The sequence below is a fragment of the Talpa occidentalis genome, unplaced genomic scaffold, assembly GCF_014898055.3.
Source record: "Talpa occidentalis isolate TD23 unplaced genomic scaffold, MPIMG_talOcc4v2.1 talOcc4.17, whole genome shotgun sequence".
Lineage (NCBI taxonomy): Eukaryota > Metazoa > Chordata > Mammalia > Eulipotyphla > Talpidae > Talpa > Talpa occidentalis.
The window spans coordinates 56,562,646-56,584,796 of NW_023601754.1; the positions used below are offsets into that span (position 1 = coordinate 56,562,646).

A 22,151-nucleotide genomic window follows, 5' to 3' on the forward strand; every position below is an offset into this window, starting at 1 on the left:
CGCTGCCCGCCCGTCTCATGCCCGCGACCTCCTCAGTGACGAGATCGCCCGAGCCCCAGTCCCGGCGACGTGGGCCCCCCGGGAACCCTTCCTTCCGCGTCAAGTTTATTAATATTTCTGCTTACTTTAAAAGGAGTTACATTTTTGTAGGTGCCCCATAGTTTTGGGGCCCTGAGGCACGTGCCGCCCTGTGCCAGGCGCTCGGGGAGGTGTTAACTGGCAGGGGTGGGGGGGAGGCTGGGAAAGAAGAGAAGGGGTGTCTGTGACCCCAGAGGCAGCTCCCTGCCCCTCTCACCCCTTCCTGCCCTGCTCACCCCTTCCCCAGCCCCCTGCCCTGGCCCGGCTGAGTCCCGGCAGGAGCTTACAGCTCATTCCGCCTCCAGCGGGCTCAAAGTCCCCGCCCCGTGCCCCGGGGGCCAGGTCCCCGGCCCAGCTTGGACAGGAGTCCAGGGCCCGTCCCCAGTCACCAACTGCCCAGCCACGGCCACACCCCAGCAGCAAGGCGGCCAGAACCTTCCAGACAGGAGCACGCAGGGGTTAGGAAAACGGTGCTGGCCCCCCGCCATGGCAGCCTCCGCCTCCTCACCTGGGTTGATGCCAGGTATGATTTACAGCTTCAAACCAAACTGAGGGAGCTGGGGGGGCCCAGGAGAAGGGGGCGTGTCTGGGTCGGCTGAGGTGGGAAGGGCCAGCCCTGGTCTGGGGCAGGAGGTGGGAACTGCCCTGCTCCATTCAGGTGGGGGCCAGGCGTCCCGGGGGGCTGCCTGCTGGTGCCTCTGGCACCGCTCCCCTTTTCAGAGACTTCTGGCGCCGCCGGGCCCAGCTGTAGGGCCTTGGACAGCCCTCTGGGGACCCCCTTAGGCCAGTGTCCCGGCCCCGGGGAGAGGGCCAGCCAGGGCCCGTGGGAAGGAGGCGCAGAGGAACTGGGCCCAGAGCACCTACCCCCACGTCTGCGGAGCACGGCGGGCGGAGGGAAGGGGACACTGAGGCCGGCCTCCTAGGCCAGGGACCTGGTCCTCGGCGCGGCCCAGCTCCGAGCGCCCAGCCCCGCCGCGCCCACCCTTGCCCACCCGTGGCGCGTAACTTGGCTGGGTTGGCCGGTGAAGTCCTTCCTCTGCCCCGACCACCCCGTCCTGGCCCGGCCTGGAGAAGGTGGGCGCAGCTCATTGGCGTGCCCCCACGGGGCAGGGCCTCCCACGGCGAGTGCGGGGTGGCGGGAGGGCGGGGGTTGGACCGCCTTCCACCAGGGCCCTGCGGAACAGCGGGTCAGCACCCTCTCCGCCCACCCTCCGGGCGCGCTGCCAACCCATTTGGCGCTGCGCCCCGAGAGCAGAGTCTGCTGGTTTGCGGCGTGTTAATTAAGAGAGGTGATGGGGGAGGTGGGGCGGGGGGGGCCAGCTGCCAGCAGCTGCCTGGACTGACCCCAGGGCCGCCCCCAGGGCCTACAGCTCCACCTGGGGAGCCCCTGTCTCCAGGAGCCCCAGCCCCTCGTCTCTGCAGCCAGGCCTCCCGGGCAGCGGTCAAGATGGCCTCCGAGGGCCTTTTGCCCTGCCCAGCTGTGGGCTGTGGAGGGGCAGGCCCAGCCCTGGCCGGTGGGGTGTCCCCACGACCACCCTGGCATCTGCCCTGAGTTGGACCTGCCTTGAGGCCTGACTCTGGGTTCCAGTCCCGCTACTGCCACGGCCTCCCGCAGTGGCTGGGCCTCCGCCTGGCTTCCCTCCTATGCCGCGTGGGGGCCGGGGTGCCCCGCTGGTGGCGTCGTTGTGATGGGAAGTGGGGGTGGGGGTGTGGGGGGCACTCCTGGCGAACTCTTTGCTCCCTCGGCCGTTGGGTATGTGCCCTCCTGGAGCAGAGGCCGCGCCAGGGCCGTTAGCTCCCGCGCACCCCCACCCACGGCGCCCGCCGGGGTCCACAGGCTCCGGCCGCCCCCCGCCCCGCGGCGCCCGCCTCCCGCATCCCTGCGGCCCCCACCCCACTCCGGCGCGCCCAGCTGCTCCTCGCGCTCCATCTTAATTAGCTGCTTGTATTAATCTCGCAAGTAACGTGGCAACTCGCAGCCCTGGGTTTGCAGGCTGTGCAATTAATTATTCCCCAAGCGAGGCGCTGTCAGCTCTGGGAGGCCGGGCGCTCGGAGCGGCCCGACACCACTTAGCAGCGTCCACAGCTTCGCGGGGTGCCCTGGCCTGTGGCCTGCGGGGACGGCCCCCTTCCTGGAGGGCACTGCCCTGTCCCCCTCATCTGAGGGGCTGCGCAGCCCCTGGGGAGGGGGCTCCGGAGGCTGAAGGAGCTGCTGGCCCTGCCCGGAGCCAGGCCCCGGCAGGTCAGGGGAGGAAGCACAGCTGCGTGCCCGCCTGGGCTGCACCTGGGCACACCTGGGCACACCTGGGCACACCTGGGCGTCTCGCTGCCACTTCCCCATCAGCACAGCAGCGAGCCGAGTGCAGCTGGGCGGCCAGGAGCTGGAAGCCCGGCTGGGAGAGGCGGGACCCACGCAGCCCTGAGGGCCGGGGGAGGCCGCCAGCTTCACTGCCTCCACGCAGCCTGTGGGAAGCAGGACGGCCGTGGCGCCACTCAGGCCGGGGCAGGGGCTGGAGCCCAGGCGCCCTCTCCCCCCGACCTCTGCACCAGCCCCGTCGGGCGGCGCCTCTCCCCGTTTGCCATTCAGGGAAGCTGAGCCACAGGGCAGTGGGCCGGGTCAGCTCCCTGCGGCCGGCTTGGGTTCCGTCCGGTGCCCCGGCCGCTGCTCCTGCTGCTCCAGGAGGCCCCGCTGCGCCTCCTCACCCCAACGCACGCTCGCCCCGCGGGCCGCTCCTGCCAGGTGCAGACATCCTGTTTCCACGTGGCCTCAGTTGCCTCCGCGGCAGCCTGGGAGGCCCAGGAGGGCGGGGCTGCTGTCGCCCCCTCTGCACGGTATGCGAGACACGGGCCAGCAGGACCCGGGGGAGGGACACCCCGGGGCCGTGGGTCCGCTCCTTCTGGGGTGGGCAGGCCCTGGTGGCTCCCCTGTCCCCCTCCCTCGCACCCACACACCCTAGGCCATTGGGAGCCTCAGCGGGAGAGTCGCGCCAGCCTCCCCGCTCACCTGTCCGGCCCTGGCCGCCGGGGAGACCCTCGGCCCCTCTGAGGAGCCCGGGGCCTGGGCCGTCCCCTCACCACACAGCCCTGCCCCCCCAGCCCTTCCTGACTGACCGGCCTGTGTCTCTCTCTTGCAGCCAACAGCTCCCTGCTCGGAGGCGGAGGTGGTGAGTGGACCCTTCCTGGGGCCTGGGGGTGCGGAGGCGTGTGGGTTTGGGGGCTTCGGGGCTGCCCGTCCTCCACATTGACTTCTCTCCTCCCGGCCGCCTCGCCGCAACGCCTGGCTCTCGCGGCCGTCGCCTCTCCCAAAGCCTCCCCCACCCCCCATTCTCCCTCTCTGCCCTCTTCACTGCCCGCCACGCCCCTGGTCTTGCCGGGCCTGCCACCGCCTTACACCAAGCCAGGGACCTGGAGGCGGGCCCTGCTCCTGGGCTCGGGGTGACCCTGGCAGCCCCACCTGTGAGTAGTGGCCTCCCGGTCTGTAATGGGGGTGTGGGGAGAGGGGGGCACACGAGGTATAAAAAGGACCGGGCCTGCTCCTGACGCCCCATTGCCCTCAGCAGGTCCTGTGTGCCTCTGGCCTCAGTTTCCCCACCTGTGAGAGCAAAACAAAAGTCTGTGCCCTGTCCTGTAGCCGGCGGGTGGCCGGGAGCCCGGACAAGGGTCTCGTGGTCAGAGCGGCTCTGCTGCCTGTCAGCCCCCCTTTGGTGAAGGGCCACCAGGAGCAGGGGGTCCTGCAGGGCCAGGTGGGCAGGAAGGCAGAGGTCAGGGTGGGCTCTGTGGCCAGGCTAAGGGCAGGGGATGGGGGGTGGCCCTCCCCTCCCGTGCCCGCCTCCCCTGGCCAGTCCGGCCAGGCAGAGCCGCCCCCGGCCCCCCCCCCACTGGCAGGGCGCCCCGCTGTCTGCCATGGCAGCAGGATGATTGGTGAGCCGGGGGGCAGGGGTTAATGCGCCGTCGGATAAATCCCGGGGGCCGTGTTTACGGCAGCGGTGGCGGGGCCCAGGCCAGGTTTTAAAAGGGGAAAAAATAAAAGGGGCAGAGAAGGTCAGGAATAAATAAGAGCAGCACTAAGAGCTGTCGGGGACCAGCCAGGACGCAGAGGAGGGGCTGTTTGTGGCCAGAGACAGTCCCTCCCGCCCGTCTCCTCCAGCCGGCCCGTGGAGGTCAGAACTCCCCCCGGACGAGGGGCTCTGCTGAAGCCTGTCCTGTTGGAGGACGTGGGGTCCTCGCTGGTGCGACACCGGCCACGCTCTGCCCGCAGCCGCCCCCCTTCGTCCGCTCGTGCCTCGCCCGGTCACTGAGCGCCCGCTGCATGCCCAGGACAGGTCCTCAGGGGGGCCAGGACAGGTCCTCAGGGGGGGCCAGGACAGGTCCTCAGGGGGGGCCAGGACAGGTCCTCAGGCCCCAGCGGGGCCCCGCCCCTGCCCTCCTGGAGCTCACAGCCCTGGGACGGCGGCTGGACGGCGGCGAGGCCAGCTGCTCTCGGGTGCCGCGGAGCTCCGTGAGGAGCGCCTGTCCGGGCTTGGGAGAAGCGGTGCCTCTGGGATCTGCGAAGCGGGCAGGAGACAGCAGCGGAGAGCAGAGGGGCGAACACGGGCGGAGGCCTGGCGTGGGGAGAATGCGGAGGCTCCCCCTGGACAGGGCAAGGCTGGAGGTGAGGCCAGGGCCTGAGTCCACGCGAGGAGCTGGGCCTCAGCCGCTGGGCTCAGACCCTAAGTCAGGCCGTCACCCCGCTTCTCTGAAAGCCTGGCCAGAGCTGCAGCCTCAGCCGGACGCCGGGCCAAGGTCCTCACTGCGACCTGCGCGGGCCCCGCCCCCTCTCCACTCTGCTCCGGCGCCCAGGCTCCTCGCGGCCCGGAACTGGCTGGCGGCTGCCGCCTCAGGGCCTTTGCACAGGCTGTTCTTCTGCCCAGATGCTCTTCCTCCCCTAGGTCTAGTTGAAAGCCACATTCCCAGGGTGGCCCCCCCGGATTTCTGTTGAAATTGAAGCTGCCCGCACCCCACTCCCCGCGCCCCCGCCACGCCCCCCAGATCCCTCACGCTGCTCCACTTCTCTTTCCCTCTGCGTCCTCCCTCCTACGTGCCGTATAATGGACACGTTTGCTGTGGTCACTGCTCACTGTCTGTCTCCCCGGAGCTCACCAGCGGACAGGGCTGTATTTCCAGCACCTGGACCGGGCGCTGGCCCGTGACGTGTAGTAGATGCTCAATAACGGTTGTTGACTGAATGTATAAACGACAGGTAAAGTCAGGGCCGGGCTTCCGTGTTCAGGGAAAGACTTGCTGGCCAGGGCAGGGAGTGGCTCCTAGATGGCCGGGCGACCTCATCCTGGGAGGTCAAAGGCACCTGCTATGCCGGCCTGTGAGGGGGCACCGTGGGTGCCCCTCTGGCCCCTGCCTGTGGCACTGAGAACAAGAGACCCTAGAGCAGGCCCCAAGCCCGGCCTGACCGGCGCAGAGATGGGTGGGGGTGGGCCAGGCCCCGGGAGGAAGCGGCCTGGAGCGCAGCCTGTTAGCGCCAGCTGAGATTTATGGAGCCGCCGCAGGTGCTCGCTGGGGCTGTCACTCTACTAATGTGATTGGAGCAGGTGGGCGGCGGGACGGCACTGTGGTGGGGCGGCGCTGGGCTGGTGGGGCTCTCACCTTGAGTGAGAAGAGCTGGGGTGGAGCTGAACCCCAAGTTGGACGATGTTGGACATCGTCCGCCCTCCTGGCTCCCCCATCGCCCTCAGGCTCTCAGCCCCACCTGCCCAGGTGGGAGGCGCAGGCAGGAGTAGCCCGGGCTGGGGGGCCTGGCCACCGCCCGACTGCCGAGGTGGACCCCCATCTTCCCAAGGTCCCTCCCTCATCTCTTGAGTCCAACCCTGAAGGGGTTCAGAGTTCTCCCCACCCCCACACTGCTGTCACCACCACTTGCCTACCCACCCCCACCCCACCTCCCCCATCCCACCCCCACCCCATGCAGGTGACAGGCCCTGTCCCCTGCCCCACCCCTCACCCACCCTGTGCTGCCCCCAGCACGGACCCCCTTTTACGTATTTGTGTTTTATGCCCTCTCCCCTGAGAATGCACTCTCCCAGGGACGGGGCTCGAGGGGACCCCAGTTCCCTAGAACAGCCTCTAAGGGGCAATTAACTGCACCCTGGTTCTGGGCCTGCCCAGCATGGGGGGAGGGACAGTTCACCAGCAGAGCCCATGTCTCAGGCTCCAGGGGAGCCTCCAGGGCCAGCCTGCAGGGCTGTGGTGCAATGCCCCTGGTGGTGTGGAATAGAGGAGGATTTCTGCCTCTGGGGAGCAGGGAGGGAGTCGGCAGGGCACCCCATCCTCCGTGCAGCCCCCAGGGCCAAAGGACTCAATCCAAAGGGCCAGGCCTCCGAGCCCTGCCACCCTATGGGGCCGGACCCTCCTAGGTCCTGCTGTCAAGCTAGGTGATTCTGATATCACAGCGAGTCTTGGGGAAGCACCTACTCCCCATTCCTTCCCAGTGTCCCCTCTGAGAATACATGGGTGAAGGGGGGACCCTTCACCAAACTCTGGAACTCAGGACTTGGCGCTGCCCTCAAAGAGACCCAGTTTGGAAGGAAGCTTCCAACCAGAAGGGGCATTTGACTTGGGCCCTGAAGGTTGAATAGGAGTTCAGCAGGTACAGAGAAATTGAGAGGACCCAGCGTCTGTGCTGGGGAGACTCATGGGGAGGGGGCAGCCAGCAGGCCTTCCGGAAGGACCCTTAGGCCTGGGGATTCCAGGCCTCTCCCGCCCTCCACCTTCCTCCTGGAGAATCTTTCACTGGCTTGATAAAATTTAAAAAACGACTCTCTCTGGTTGTGTGGTAAGAAGGGAGGCGGGCCCTAAATCAGGATGGGAATCGACAGGGCCCTGACGTGTGTCTCTTCTGTTTATTGGGACTGAAATGTTTACTCGGTGATAAGGAGTCGGCTTTCTCTGGGAGATGTGCGCGTGCTTTTTCAATTACCCCTCGTCTTTCTCTGCCACTTTCGCACTAAAGGGATAATAAATGTATTGGAGCATTTCAATTATTCATCTAAATCATGGCGCGCCTGCCATGGCCAAGCTTTAGTGACAGATTAATTCAGGGCCGCCTTCCTGTGGCTGCGTGGGGCCATCTCTGCTCCCGCCTGGCTGACACCCCCAAGGGCCGGCCTCAGGGCGGGCAGGCTAGTCAGGGCCCCCCCCCCACCGCAGGCGCGTGCCAGCAAGGAACCCCATCCCCTCCTCCCTCCCTGCCAGTGACACGCCCTGCTGGGGCCTTGTCCCTGACCCCCCCAGACCGGAGGAGCCAGTGACACGTGGCCACGCTGCCCTCCTGCCCCTGGCTCTGCGCAGCCCCGGCTCCAGTGCCCACCTCGCCGGCCCGCGTGTGCCCCATGCCCCGCGTGTCCAGACGTCTCCCGCCTGGGCGAAGCCAGGGTGGCTCCCCTTGCCCAGAGCCTGCTCCTGGCACAGGGCCGTTGCACTTGCTGCTCCCCTGCCCGAGGGCCCCTTGGCTGCGTCCCTGGCTATCACCTCCGGATGTCTGGGGCGCCTCCGCCCCTCCCCGCTGCTTGCTGCCCCCCGCCCTGCTGCCCTGCTCCGCTCCTTCACCGTCACCGTCACCGTGGCTGTCAGACTCCCGTCCGTCTGGGGCACGAGCACAGGCTGCCCCCCAAAGGGCACGCACGGGGCATCTGTCTGCCGCCTCCAGGCGAAGAGCAGATGTGCCAGCAGACCTGGCACCCCGCCCGCCCGGTGCCTGTGTGCTTGTGGGTGCCCCCTCCCCCCGCCCTCAGGCAGGAACCACGCCCTCCTCCCCAGGCTCCTCCCCTCTGTCTCTCTCACTTCACCTCCCCCTGCAGCTTCTGTCTCAGCCTCTGCCTGTTGCTCGCCCCCCCCCACCCCGTCATCGCCCTGGCCCTGCTGTCGCCTCTCACCCGGTAGCCAGTTCTCTTCCCTGTTCTTTCTCTCCAGCCTGTGCACGCTCTCCCCCCCTCCTCCCTGCCTCCTCCCTCCTCCTCCCCTGCCTCCTCCCCTGCCTCCTCCCCTCCCTCCTCCCCTCCGCCCCCTCCCTCCTCCTCCCTTCCCTCCCTCTCCTCCCCTCCCTCCTCCTCCCTTCCCTCCTCCCCTCCTCCTCCCTTCCTCCTTCCCTCCTCTCCTCCTCCTCCTCCCTCCCCCCCTCCTCCTCCTTCCTCCTCCCTCCCTCCTTCCTCTCCCCCTCCTCCTTCCCTCCTTCCTCCCTCCCTCCTTCCCCCCTCCTCCTCTCCCTCCTCCCCTTTCCTCCTCTCCTCCTTCCCCCCTCCCTCCTCCTCCCCTCCCCTTCCTTCCCCCTCCTCCTCCCCCTCCTCCCTCCTCCCTCCTCCCCTCCCTCCCCTCCTCCCTCCTTCCTCCTCCCCTCCCTCCTCCCCTTCCTCCTCACCCCCTTTCCCTCCCTCTCTCACCATCTCCCTCTTGCCCTCTCTGCTCTGGGGGAGGATTAGTGACCCGCTAAGGTTTCTGGCCTCCGCCTCTCCCTGGCCTGCCCGTGCTCCCTCGCCCGGCCCAGCAATACCTCGCCTCGCCCGCATGGCTGACCCGTGGCTGCTTCCGCACGGCCGCCACCCGGCTCTGCTGCCCGGCGCGGCCCGGCACACCGGCAGACCCTGCGGGCCATGGCCAGCCGCCTGCGGCATGCCCCTCCCGGGCTGGGCTCAGAGGAGGCAGGTGGCCCCCGAGGGCCAAAAAGCCAGGCCACGAACTTGTCTGAGGCCTGACAGGGTGTGGGTGGGCAGGGCAGGGGGTGAGGACGCCAGAACCTAGAATCGTGGGGTGGGGTGTGCGGAGCCAAGCGGGGGGCATCTCAGGCGAGGGGGGCCCTCCGGCCGAGAGGCCGCCTCAGACCGCGGCTCGCACACTCATGGCCTGTGCCCTGGGCTGGAGGGTGACACGCGCCCCCCAAGGAAGGGCCGCGCCCGCCGCCCCGGCAGTGGTGCTCGCAGCTGTGCGCCTCCCCGTGGACACCGCCCCCAGCCTCTCCCCGTGGCGCACCCCGCGGGCTCTCCATTTTGCTGATGAGGAAACTGAGGCACCGAGTCTGTGGTCCCCACCGGGTAGGAGGGAGAGGGAGGCTCAGACCCCGGGGACAAGCCTGGGCCGCCCCGCCCGGAGGACCCGCCCAGCCCCTGCGCCCGGGCACGGTGACCCGCAGTGAGTGTGCGTGATGCACGCGCCGCCGCTGCGTGGCGAAGCCCTGATGTGTGCAAATCCCCAGTTAAGGGCTGATCTCGCCCGTCATGAATCTCAGATCACACCCCGGGCGGGGTCCATCCCTCCCCCCCAGGGGCGCCCACCCGCTTGGCACCGCGAGGCCGGGCCGGGGCGGTGGGCTCCACATCCCGGGGTCCACGCCCCAGCCCAGCCAGCGCCCAGGCCCGCGCGGGTTTGTGGACTGAATGAGCGACGAGGACTCAGGACGGGCTGAGGCAGAGCAGCGCTTGGGGCGGGGCTCCCCGGCCTGGCCAGCCGGGAGGGGGCGGCGGGAGAAGCAGGAGCTCCTGGGCTGGACCCGCCTGACCCAGCTGGTACCCTCTCCGGGACTCGGTTTCCCCGTGTGCCCGGTGGGGGGCCGGCACGTGGGCTCCTGCGCTGGCTCCTGTGGGGCCCGGGGCCCGGAGGCGAGGGGTCAGGGCGAGGCCTGGCTCGGGGGCACCCAGGCCCAGGCGCGCTCACGCCGCAGTCTCCAGCCCCTCTTGCCCGTCCTCGGGTCCTCGGGGACGCTCCACCAGGCAGGGCCCAGGCGGAAGGGGCCCCGGGCCTCCAGGGGCACTCGGGGCTCTGTGGCTGAGCCCCCATCTGTCTCCCCGGCTGTAGAAGAGGGATGCCGTGAGGAAGGGCGGGGTACTTGGCCGAGGGAGGTGCAGTTCCTGAGCTGGCACGGCGGGGAAGGGGCCCCTCAAAGGGGTGGCAGAGCTGGGGCACTGCGTGCGGGGGTAACCCAAGAGTACTCAGCACCCCGGGAGTTCAGGGCCCAGTCCTGCTCCCTCCCTGCCCTGGGGACCCACTGAGGCCCGGCAGAGCCTGGCAGGGCAGCCTCCACTTCTGCTCCCCTCCTTGGGAGGCCGCCGCATCCCTCTGGCCTGCCGTCCCCCAGGCCCCGCGCAGCTTCTCTCAGTCCTCGCCGCTCCTCTGAAGCCAACTCGGAGGCCCAGAGAGGCTCAGCACAGCCACCAGCTTGCTGCCGGGAGCTGGGGCAGGAAGAGGAAGCCCAGAGGGGGCACGTGGAGAGCCAGGCCCATAGGACAGGGGAAGGGGGGTAGGCCACGCCCCGCGGGCAGGGGGGGCCTGGCGTCCTGGGCAGGGACACCCTGCCCCGCTCTCCCGCCCCGTCCTCCTGGACGTCCTGTAAATAAAGAATCCGCCCTGCCTCAGCCCTGCCGGCTTGTTTGTTTGGCGCGAGGAACGCTCCCCGCCGAGACGCATTTATTGCTGAATAAATTTAAATCTCTAATCTCCCCTTCCTGAATATTACAGCACCCTAAAGAGTGGCCAACACCTCCTCTGGGCGAGGCACAGGGCCCCCCAGGAGCGGGCCCCTTCCACCCCTGCCGGCCCTGCCCGGGGCCTGGCTCGGCGGCTGCCCTCTCCCGGCCCACCCTGGCCAGACGCCGGCACCGGGCGGCCCCCAGGCAGGCGCGACTGGGCTTCTCCGGAGGACGGAGGACGCCCCCGCGGCAGGACAGGACGCAGGACCCCTGCCCTGGCTCAAGGCTGGAGCAGAGGCCGTGGGCTGGGGGAACGCGGGGCGTCCGGACAGCAGCCTCCAAGGAGCTCAGGGGGCGCTGGAAGAGACCAGGGCGGTAGGACGGGAGAGGGGGGTCTCCAAGGTGGCCTTGAGGGACGCAGGGGGTGGCCAGCCCGGGGGGGGGGCAGGAAAGCTGCCTCATTCACGCAGCAAGCAGCGGCCCCCAAGCCCCTCTGTTGGGCGGGGACGTCTGATTTGGGGAGAGCCCAGGCTGCAGGGACAGGCAGGGGGGACGGCAGGTAGCTCAGGTGAGGCGCCAAGGCCCGGGGAGGGGGGGAGGGGAGGAGCGGCAGCGACAGGCCCTGGGGTCCCGGCCTGGGAACCCCCGTGCGGCTGTGTGACCCGGCGTCTCCCACCCTGTCCGCGCCTCCATTTCTTCTCTGAGGCAGGAAAGATGACACCCGGCCTGGGGGGGGCGGGCCTGGGCGGCTGAAGTGCGGGGCCTGGCGAGGTGCCTGCGAGGGGGCACCAGGGCCGAGGGGGCAGCAGGGCCGAGGCGAGGCCGCCGTGCGGGGCCAGGTGGAGGCACTTAAGGGCGGAGGCGAGTGGGCTGGGCCTGTGGAGACACCTGAGGCGCCTCCCGGCAGAGCCGGTTTTCTGCTGATGCGGGGTGGGGGGGGTTAGGTTTGTTTGCTGCGAACTGGGGGGCCGGCAGCCTGGGCCAGGGCTGTGCGCTTTTCCCGGCTGCCCAGGCTGAGGAGGGCAGGGCGGGCAGGGACCTCCCCCAGGATGGAACCCCAGGAAGGTTTTGGGTCTCCCGGGCTCGGCTGAGCGCAAGGTAAGAGCCGAGGGGTCCCGTGGGGAGACTGGGGAAGGGGGGCCCTCTGGGTCTCTAAGGGACAGCAGTGCTGGGGGGCTCCTGGGGCTCAGGGTGAAAGAGCAACAAGGCCGGGCGTGGGCCTGGGGGCAGGGCGGGCAGCAGCGGCCCAGGCTGCCGACACCCCAGCGGCAGGGCCAGTCTGTGCTTTGGCTTGTTGAAGTGGGGGTGGCAGCCAGGACCCCCCCACCTCGTCTCTGCTGCAGAGAAAACGCTCCCCTGAGTGACCCCTGCAGCAGCCGCTGCCCCCCACCCGGGCCACCTGTTCTGGGCCCAGCCCAGAGCCTCTGCCGGTGCCAGTTCCTCCCTCCCCGCGCCGGTGCCCCCAGGTCAGCCCCAAGGCCTGGCCGCCGGCCTGGCCGCTTGGGCAGGAAATAGTCCTGGACCAGCTCTCGGGGCTCCGCTTCCGCTGGCCACACGCCGGCCAAGGTCCCCGCGGGGCCAGCGCGGCGGGCGGGGCGGGCAGCCAGGGCCAAGCGCTAAGGCCTCTGGGGCTGGGCAGGGACCCCCGAGGGCCGCCTTCACCCCCGGCGTCCTGCACTTCGCCTTCCACATCGCCCCGGCCTGTGGCCACGCAGACATTGGCTTCCAGTGGCCCTGCCCGCCGGGGGCCGCTGTCACCCCATTTTCCAGGCGGGCGCTAGCGGTCACGGGCTGCGCGGCCGTGGGACGGGCAGATTGAACCCAGCTGCCCAGCTCCGGGCCTGCCTCCTGCCCCAGGCGCCCCCACCTGACGCGCTGCCCGGCTCCCTCCTCCTCCCAGGGCAGCTGCCCGGTCCGTCCCGGTGCGGGAGAGGAGGGGCCCGGGCCCCCAACTGCTCCACCCCGCGCGCCGCGCCCCGGGATGCTCCGGGCAACCGCCTGGTGCCAGCTGTGAACACGGTCGCAAAATGATCTTTAATTGGGCCCCTCCGGGCACAAAAAAGAAAGAGGGGGGTCCAGCTGGCGTCCCTGGACCCGCGCCCAGGGGCTGGGGGGCTGGGGCGAGGGGAAGGGCCTCGGCTTGCGCATCTGTGAAGTGGGGGCCGCGGTGGGTTCCTGCCGCTGGCGCCTGAGGGGCTCCTGGGCGGAGCTGGGGTGTCGCCAGGGGCGGACCACGTTCCCCCGGCCCGGAGGGGAAAGGACGGGCGGGGGGAGCGCCCAGACCCGAGCGCGGGCGCCGGCCCCGCCGTCTCTCCCCGGGCGCCGGGCGCGGGCGGCGTCTCCCGCCTCCCGAGCTGTTTATCTGGGCCCGGGTCCCCAGGGCCGCCGGGGGGTCCCCAGGGCCGCCCTCGGATCAACACGCCCGGGCCCGGCCCCAATTAAGCCGGATGCGCTAACGAGGCGCGCGAGACGCTCGCTAACGAGCCGGGGCGCCCCGAGACGCCCGCGCGGCCCCGCCGCCGCCCGCACCCCGCCCCGCCCGGCCCCGCCCCCCGGGCCTCGGCTTCCCCGGCCGCGGAACGGGCGCGCGCCGCGGGTCGGGTCGGGTCGGGTCGGGCCGCGGCGGGGTGCGCCCTGCAGGCCGGCACCGGGCCCCGCGGGCGGAGGCGCGCCAGGGCCTGAGCCCCGCGGGCGGGCAGCTCCTCGCGGCTCGGCCGGCGGCCCCGCCAGGAGCAGGGCGGGCGGAGGGCGCCCCCTGCCGGCCGCGGCTCCCCCGGGGCCCCCGGACGCCGCAACGCGGTCTCCCCGGGCGGGGAGGGGGGCGCGGGGCCGCGAGCCGTCGTGACGCGCCCCGCTCCCCGCAGTGGACGGCTGCATCCACCGCGCCGCGGGGCCGCTGCTCACCGACGAGTGCCGGACCCTGCAGAGCTGCGAGACCGGCAAGGCCAAGATCACGGGCGGCTACCGGCTGCCGGCCAAGTGTGAGCCCCGGCCCGGGCTGCGGGGAGCTGGGGCGGGGGCGGCCCCGGGAGCCGCTGGAGGCCGCCCGGGCGGTCCTTTCGGAGCCGAGACGCGGCGCGCGCGGTGTGCGGGCCCGGCGGGGCGGGGGCTGAGGGCGGGGCGCGCCCCGGAGTGTGGCCTGGCGTGGGGGGCCCTTTCCTGCACCGCGGGGGGGGGGGGCGGGGGGCGGCGCCGGAGCCCCAGCCGGACGGCCACGCGCCCCGCAGACGTCATCCACACGGTGGGGCCCATCGCGCACGGGGAGCCCAGCGCCGGCCAGGCCGCCGAGCTCCGCAGCTGCTACCTGAGCAGCCTGGACCTGCTGCTGGAGCACCGGCTCCGCTCGGCGGTGAGCGCGGCGGCGGGGGGGGGGGGGGGGGGGGGGGCGCAGAGGGACTGCGCCTCCAAGCCCGTCTCCCCTTTCCCCCAGGCGTTCCCCTGCATCTCCACCGGAGTGTTCGGTGAGTGGGGCTGGGGGCGGGGCCGGGCGAGGGGCGGGGCCACGGCCGGCGCTCACGCCCCCCCTCCCCCAGGTTACCCCAACGAGGCGGCGGCCGAGGTGGTGCTGGCGTCGCTGCGCGAGTGGCTGGAGCAGCACAAGGACAAGGTGAGGCCCGGGCCCGGCCTGTCTCGGGTGCCGCGCGCGCGCCCTGCTTCCCTGGCCTCTTCCTGCGCTCGGGACGCCAGGCCTGCGGCCGGTGTGGAGAAGGGGCGCCTGGTGGACTCGGGGTCCGTGGGTGCCCCAAGGGCCGAGCAGGTGAAATCCTGCAGCCGGGCAGTGCTAGGGCCAGAAAGCCGGGCATCACCCGGCGGCCACGCCCAGGCTGAGCAGGCCCTGGTGCAGGTGGATCGTCTGGTCATCTGCGTGTTCCTGGAGAAGGATGAGGGCATCTACCTGCAGCGCCTGCCCCACTACTTCCCCCCGGGTAGGTACCGAGTGTCTCACCGCCAGCCCTGCCCCTGCCCTGCCCCGCCCCACCCCGGCGGGCTCTCACTGTCCTCTGCCTTCCAGCCTGACGGCACCCCACCGCCCACCCTGGCCGGGACTGGTAAGCAGGGCCTGGCCCACCATGTGGCTGCCCACTAACCCGCCCCCCTAACACGCCTGCTCACCCTCGCCCAGTGCTCACCCTCACCCTGGGAGGCCAGGGCCGCAGGCTGGGGTTTGGTGGAAGCCCACAGCCCCCTCCCAACTCTCCGCTCTGCCTTCAGACTCGCCTGGGCCTGCCGGACCTCGCTCCCAGCTCTAAAGGGTCCCGAAGCCTGCAGCCTGGCCTGGGCCTGGCCACCCCCTTCCTTCCCGTGGCCCCCCGCCCTCAGGAGCCTCCTAATAAAGACCATCTTTGTTGCAGTGCCTGGTGTCCGAGCCCTGGCTGGGGGTACGGGAGGAACCCAGAGGTGGGCACAGCTTCAGGTGAGCCGGGCGGGTGGAGGCACAGGCCAGACGGCAGAGGTGGGCAGCACTTCACATTTATTGAGGGCCTGCCCCCAAGGAGCTCACAGCCTGGGGGCTGAGACCCCACATGTGCTGAGGGAAAAAAAAAAGGTGAAGGCAACGCAGAGACCCCGTGGCCCAAGCAAAGGGGGTGCAAAGCAGGCACAGGCAGGGGACTTGGGGTGGTACAAGGAGGAACGGGGGCCGGCACGCCCTGCCTAGACCTGGGCGCCCAGCACGGGCATGGCAGCCATCCCTCCCCACCAGGCTGGTGGCACCTGAGCGTGCACTGGGGGCACCCCAGCTTCTCTACCAGTCCGGACCGTTACATTGGCCCTCCCTACCCAGGGAGACGCCTGACGCCGGCAGGAAGCTGGGGCCGGGGAGCCTGGCCAGGGCAGGAGGGTGGGGGCAGGGCCTGGAGGGAGCAGCTGTAAACCTGGGTGGTCCAGGTCCCGGGCAAGTCCTCCGGGAACGTCCAAGTTCCCATGGAAGCCTCTGGACCAGCTAAGGCGGGAAGAGGATAGAAGCAGAACCCCACTAACCAGGAGGGCTCCCCAGAGACCTGGTTCCCTCAAAACCTCCTGGTGGGGAGGTCGGGTGGCCGGCAGGAGGCCTGGAGGAACCCACCTGGGAGGGGCGGGGCAGCCAGACACGGAGCAGCCAGGCGGGCAGCGGCAGAGCAGGGACACGCACACACGCGCTCACACCAGCATCCCCTTTAATAAAACGTGGAAGGTGTGTGGCAGGGAGGGCAGTGAGATATGACCATTTACAACCACGAAGACCTCTGTACATGTCGAGCGCCTGGCGGAGGGGCGGGCCGGGCGGGCCGGGCCGGGCCGGGCCGGGCGGCCCTACTTGTAGAGGATGTCGTAGTGTCCGGGCCGGTAGAGGAGGTACACCTTGGGCTCCGAGCCCTCGGGGAAGACGTGCGGGTTGGTGGTGCCGCCCTCGCCGCGGTCCATGTACTCCACCTGGATGGACACGCTGAGGGCCTGCGCCAGCGCGATGATGTGGATGTGGTCGCTCTCCTTGCACATGGGCTCCACCTCCTGCGGCACAGGGGCGTCAGGGCCCGCCCCCCGCCCCCGCCACGGCCCGCGCCCCCCCAGCCCAGCGCTCCCCACGCGGCGAGAGGAAAGGGAGGGCACCTGCTGGCAGAACTCCTTCACCGTCCGCCCCCTCGATGAAGTGCTCGAAGAACTTGCTCTCGCGCTGCAGGTAGCCGGACGTGAGCAGCCGCAGGTAGACCACCAGGTAGTCGGAGGTGCTCTGCTCGTTGAACGCGGCCAGCAGGTCCGCCACCGAGCTCTGCTTCTCCACCTGCTCGATCAGGTCCATGAACTGCGCCCGCAAGCAACAGAGGGCGGGATGAGCGAGGGGGGGTGAGCCCCGCCGCGGCCGGCGGACCCCCTCCTCCGCGGCGAGCCGGCGGCGGCAGGGACGCGCTCACCGTGTTGTGGAAGTCCTCGATGGTGAACTCGGTGAAGCCCTGGGACACCAGGTCCTCTTTGCTCTTGGCAGACACAGCCTTGAACCTGCGCGGGAGGGAAGGGCAGGCCAGCATGGGCTCCTCGCCCCAGAGCAGCGCCTGAGGCCGGCCCCTCCCCCAGCTCAGGCCGCACTGCGAGGGGGCGGGGAGCCCACGAGCGCTAGCCGACCCCCTTCAGGGTGCAGGCACCCAGGGGCCCACCCTCCTCACCGCTGCAATTCCTTGCTGTCATCCAGCAGCGCCTCCAAGTGGGAGAAGCCGAAAGCTCGATAGAAGCAGTTCCCGTCAGGCCTGGTCTTGCGGATGTACGAGTACTTTTTGTGGAGGTCCTGGGGAGAGACCCCGGCCCAGCCCATCCACATCAGGCCAGAGGCAGGGTCAAGGAAACCCCGCGGAAAGGCCCCCCCGCAGCGGGTGGCAGCTGAACACCCAACAGTCACCTGTCACTCTGGCTGCCGCCCGGGGGATGGGAGTCATTTAGGGACCCACTGCCCAGAGTCCCCAAGGCGCCGGGAGCTGCTTATGTCCACACCAGTGGCCTGGATCACCCAGGAGTCACAGGCCACTGTCCAGGCCGCAGCGCTGGGCCCGGGGGCTGCTGGCTCATGAACACCGGCCCAGAGGCGGTCCCCGGCCAGCGCGGCTTTTCCAGGGCACGGTCTTCCAAGCTGACAGCTCTGGGGCAGACGAGTCAGGGTGAGGCACTGGGCCAGGTTCGGAGCCCCGCCGCGCAGCTCTGCGCGGGAACGCCATCCCGTCCGCTCACGCCTCTAGCCCGCCTTGCTCCCCAAACCCAATGGGGTACCTTCTTCTGGTGGAACTTTCCCACGCCGGCGAGCCCTCGGAGCCCCGGCTCCCTTGGCAATGCCCTTGCTCCTTTCTGAGAACCGGGCCCCGCCCCCGGCTCTGCCCCCCCCCCCAGCTGGCCCGGCTCCTGGGCGTCAAGGGCGTCTCCAGGGACGTCCCCCTCCCGCACCATCAGTTCTTCACTCCCGACAGGTTCAGGCCCATCAGCGCAGGAACAAGGCGTTTCCCTTGTCAAAGTCCTTTGCTTCACCTGGATTCCTCCCCGGCCAGCACCCGCGCTCCCGCCCGCTCTCCCTCCCGGCAAGCGCCAGTGCCAGCCTCCCCGCTCCCCGAGCAACCCAGGCCCCCAGGCAGGCGCTCACTGCAGGACACTGCAGGTCCCGGAGGGTCAGCCCACCCCTCCCCACTGGCCTCGCCTCCACACACTCCTTCCGGGCCGGCGGCGGCACTGCTTCTCCCCCCTCATGGCCGCGCTCGCTCCTCTCTAACCTGGGAAGGTCAGGGCCCCCCCAAACCACACGGTTCTTTCGGCAAGACACCGTCTCCCGCCAGGAGACGGCCAAGACACCCCGTGCCCACGCCTGCCATGCAGGCGGCACGACCCGGGACGGCGTCTGCCGGCCGCCCACCCTGGCCCTGACGTGGCCAGGCGTGGAGTGTAACTCGCCCAAGGGAAGGCTCAGCCCGCGTCTCGGCCCTCCACTCCTCCCCGGCCCACAGCCCCCTCCAGCCAGCCTCTCCTCGCAGCCCGCCGGCCCCACGGCAGCGCCTCTGCGCCATCCCCTCAGCCCACCGCCTCCTGCGGGTGTATGGCACAAGCCTCCTCGCCTCCCCACGTCCCGGGAAGCCAGAGGAACCTGCTAAACACTCATCTCCCTCCCGGGCCCTGCTCTGGCCACCAGCCTGGGCACCTCGCCCCGGCCTCTGCTCAAGTCACACAGTCCTGCCCCCTGCTTCGTGCAGTTTGCTGCCCCGCTGCCGCCCACTCCCCTCTTCCAGCTTTACTTTCTCCACAGCACTGACCTCCCCTCACCCGGGCATCTCAGCCACCCCCGGCTGCCTGTCTGTCCTCCACCATGACGTGCCGCTTCCCAAGGGCGGAGTCCGTCCCTCCACCCGCGCAACAGCGCTGGCTCCCCACGCATGCTCAGAGACGTGCACGGAGCAGCACATGTGTGTACAAGTCACCGCACCTTCCAAAAGAGCTACCAGAGCACCCTGAGCACCTAATCTGGGCCAGGCCCTCTATGGAGGCTACACCCATCTCCTAGTTGTCCTCGCAGGCGTCCACCACGGAGGAGCCGAGTCTACCCAGATAGCCTGGATCTGCCACCTGGGCCTGGGTATCCAATGGTCCCGTCACCTTGTCAGTGCCTACTGGATACTGTTCCCACACCCCCACGGTCACTTCAGGGCTCACAGAGAGAAAAGGGAAGGGACGTACCTCTGTAAGCAACACCGCAGGGTCTGGCGAAAGGTCTGCGCAGACCCCGAGAGACAAGTGGTGGGGACACCCTCTTTCCCCAGGGCTCTCCAGCGCCCTCAGCCCCACTAGAGCACTGAGACCATCAGCTCCTCGAGGGCCCGAGGCTCTACGTGCCGAAGCCCGACCCAGGGGCCAGCAGCCGTGGGGCAGAGGCAGGATGTGAATTGCTGTCTGATCCAGTCTGCACGCACGAGCACCTCAGCCCAAGGGCTCCCTGCACCCGATCCATGGGGAAGCCAGGCCCAGCAGGCAGCCGTGTGCAGCCACCCTCAGGCCCTCGCCCGGCTCCCACCTTGATCTTCTGTTGATAGATGTTGTCGTCCTCAGCATACTCCTTGTACAGGACTGAGAGCTCCAGCCGCTCCGAGACCAGAGGATTCTGCACAGCGATCTGCAGGGGCAAGAAAGCCATCATGCTCCGGCAGGTGGACGGAGTGACCCACACAGCCAGAACGCCCAAATGAGAGGTGCTGAGACAGTGACCCAGTGACCCCATAAAGACATCCAGTACCTAGCACAACCGGGAGAGGAGGGGGCTTCCAAAGTGGAGATAAACACTAGGCCTCAAGCCCAGCCTACACATCCCCACAACAGGCCACTGGCCATAGCCCCTCACCTCTTGCTGAATTCGGTCCTGCTGAGCCATGATGGCCTCATCATAGGCAAGACAGTTCACACCTGAAAGAAGCAGCCAAGAATCATCGCAGGCCCTTGCCCTCCATGCCAGGCAGTGGGGCTGAGGACATGAGCGGGTAGGGGCCGAGGCGTGGCTCTGGCACACACCCCTACGCCACCTGTGTAATCTCAGCCAAGTCCCTTCCCCTCCTGGGCCTTCGTTTCCTCATCTTTAAAACGAAGAGGTAGAGGTGATCACCCCCGAGATGTGCTCTTCAGTCCGAGTACCCTCTTCCCGCCCTGCTTTCCAGCATCACTTCCCAGCAGACTGGGAAAGCTCCCGGGCCTGGCAGGGTCTCCGGGGGAAAGTAAGATGAGACCTTCCTGTGAGCCCGCACTTCACTCTGTCACACCCTTCCTCCCTCAGCAAGTGCAGGTATTCGCAAGAATGCCCACTTCACAGGCAACAGCACCGCTGCGGCCAGGTGAAGTCATCTCCTCCAGGTCACGACTAGTCAAGACCTGTGGTCAAACCCAGGGTTGTCTAACTCCGAAGTGTGAGCTCTTCACCAGTCCCTCTCCTCTGCTCCCAGCCTCTCCTCAGCTGTGAAAAGGGGTACTGCCCCAGGGAGAAGTGGTTCCTCAGAGGCACACCTTAGCATGGGGGTGGGGGGCAGGCCCACCTGGGGAGCAGCCATCAGTGGAGGCACGGGCGGCTGGCTTATCCCATGTGATCCCACACAAGTCCCTTCTGGGGGCCTGGGTCTCCCAGGTCAGAAGGGCCCCTGAGTATGCTGGGCGACTTTTTAGGTCAGTTCCTTTGGGCCCCAGCATTCCGGATCCCCCGCCGGGCCTCACCACCCCTTCCCCGCCCCCTCACACTGCCCAGCAACAGGGCTGTGCCTCCCACCCAAGTGAGCTGCTCAGTCCCAGGGCCTAACTCATGGGTGAAAAAGGAGGGGGTGCGACCGTTTTGGAGGCCCAGCTCCTCCGAGGTCCAAGGAAACAATGCCGTGAAGGCGGCCCGGAAACCGGGGCTGCAGTCCTGCGGGGCGCACACCGGCGGCCTCTCCCTCGCCAGGGCCGCCCCAGCATCCCGAACGGCCCGCCCAGTCCTTTGTGCTCCGCGGCCCGGGCGTAACTCGACGCCCTCGGGGCGCGGGGCTGCCCTGGCGAGGGCGGGCGGCCGGCCCCGGCCTCGGCCCGACCGCAAGGACCCGGCCCGGGGCGCCCGGGACCCCCGGAGCCCCGCGCCCGGAGGAGGGGGCCAGGCGGGGGGCGGGGCGGCCCGGCCCCGCCCCGGGCGCGCGCGAGGGGGAAGGGCCGCAGGCCCGGGCCCGCCCCGCTCGCCCGCCGGCCCGCCGCCCCGCCGGGGGTCGCCGCGGCGGCTCCTGCCATTGTGAGGGGGAGGGAGGCGGCCGCGGCGCAGGGAGGGTCGCCCGCGCGCTTCGCCCCCCGCCGCCCGGGCCCCGCCCGGCCTCCCCGGGGCCGCGCGGGGCGGCATCGCTCCCCAGAGCCCCGTCTGGACGGCTCTCCCGCGGGCACTACCTTCGGAGTCGCTGCCCAGCGGCTCCTGCTTCTGCTGCTGAGGCTCCTCCGCCGCCATCTTTAAACAGCGCCGCACCGCCGAGCGCTTCCGGGTTACGCGCGCCCCCCGGAAGCGCCTCCCGCCTCCTCGGCCACGCCCCCGGCGGCGGATCCCCGCGGGCCCGGCCCCGCCGCCCGCCCGCCCGCGCCCCCCCGCGCCCCTCCGCGCGCGCGGGCTCGGCTCCACGCCCCCCCCGGCTCCCGCAGCTCCTGCTGGCGATCGGCGCCTCCGGGGGGCTCCGCGCTCTCCGCTGGCGCTGGCCAAGTGGGCGGCGAGGCTGAGGGCCGGCGAGGAGGAAGCTCGCGTCACGCAGGCGGCGTTGCTGCCGCGGCTCCGGGACGCACGCCGGGGCGGCCGGGGCCGGCAGCCGGCAGCCCCGCCCGGACATCACCCGGCCGGGAGCGGGGCCCGCCTGGCCCGGGAGACCGCGCGCTCCACGGGCTCCGCTGTCCCGCTTCCTGGCAGGGCGAACAAGCCCCTGGGGCCAAGGCTTAAGCCCCGGGTCTAACTTTGGACCCGCCCCCCCAGGGTGAGAGAAAAGCAAGGTCTTTTTAAAAACTAGGAGTTGCTAGAAAACAGGAGGGACTCCTGTAAGGATGGAAATGTGTCTTGCTGGCCAACATCCTGATGTGCGCTGCCCCACAGCTCTGCAAGATGCACATGTCACTAATGGGAAAAATGGATAAAGGGGCGGGTGGGGGGTCTGGGTAAATAAAATGGCGTGATTTTATCTTTAAAAGTTTATTTAAAAAGCAGCAAGGCCGGGCCTCCCTGATGGCGCAAGGGGTTAAGGCAACCTATGAAGCTGTCCGCAGCCACTGCAGCATGAGTTCCATCCCCGGCCAGGGAGCAGTCCACATGGCGCAGCAGACCTCTCCAGACTCGTCCTCTGCTCCCCTCAGCTGTGTATTTACGTGGATCTGCCAACTGTGTCTCTGGTGAATCCTCTCACCTCCCACACCTCTGGCCTGTACCCCATTCTTGTACGCATAAATGAATAAATCTTTAAAAAAAAAAAAAGCAGCAAGGTCTTGGATGCTGAAGATGCTGTCTCTTAGGTTAGTCTGGGGCTCGGTCCCCAGCTTTTCTCTCCTGATGGCCCTTCTCATGACATCACTGTGCCCTTTTTAGCACCAGAGGAGGCCATTGCCTGCTCTCAACCCACCCGCTGGGTTCCTCCAGCACAGGTTCAGGCTATG

General features: G+C 69.4%; 2 protein-coding genes across 3 annotated transcripts in view; one reads left to right on the top strand and one right to left on the bottom strand.

Annotated features, from left to right (window-relative positions):
- MACROD1 (mono-ADP ribosylhydrolase 1) overlaps positions 1-14,877 on the top strand; it is a 123,711-nt gene extending 108,834 nt beyond the window's left edge. Inside the window, exons 4-11 of one of the 2 annotated variants that reach the window (XM_054697583.1) lie at positions 3,213-3,242; positions 13,391-13,507; positions 13,754-13,875; positions 13,957-13,987; positions 14,060-14,133; positions 14,371-14,452; positions 14,539-14,575; positions 14,739-14,778. In XM_054697583.1, coding sequence (XP_054553558.1) covers positions 3,213-3,242; positions 13,391-13,507; positions 13,754-13,875; positions 13,957-13,987; positions 14,060-14,133; positions 14,371-14,452; positions 14,539-14,543 — 461 coding nt within the window. In that variant the 3' untranslated portion in view covers positions 14,544-14,575; positions 14,739-14,778. Of the gene's footprint in view, positions 1-3,212; positions 3,243-13,390; positions 13,508-13,753; positions 13,876-13,956; positions 13,988-14,059; positions 14,134-14,370; positions 14,453-14,538; positions 14,576-14,738 lie in introns of both variants that reach the window. The other variant, XM_054697582.1, reaches the window with a different exon arrangement.
- Positions 14,878-15,787: 910 nt separating this feature from the next.
- On the bottom strand, positions 15,788-21,011 carry OTUB1 (OTU deubiquitinase, ubiquitin aldehyde binding 1). Its single transcript, XM_037517777.2, is given in 8 exon segments — positions 15,788-16,016; positions 16,116-16,146; positions 16,148-16,308; positions 16,418-16,502; positions 16,667-16,785; positions 19,042-19,140; positions 19,366-19,427; positions 20,913-21,011. Coding segments are annotated over 8 exon segments (813 nt in total). The 5' UTR covers positions 20,971-21,011; the 3' UTR covers positions 15,788-15,818.
- Between the last annotated feature and the right edge of the window lie 1,140 nt (positions 21,012-22,151).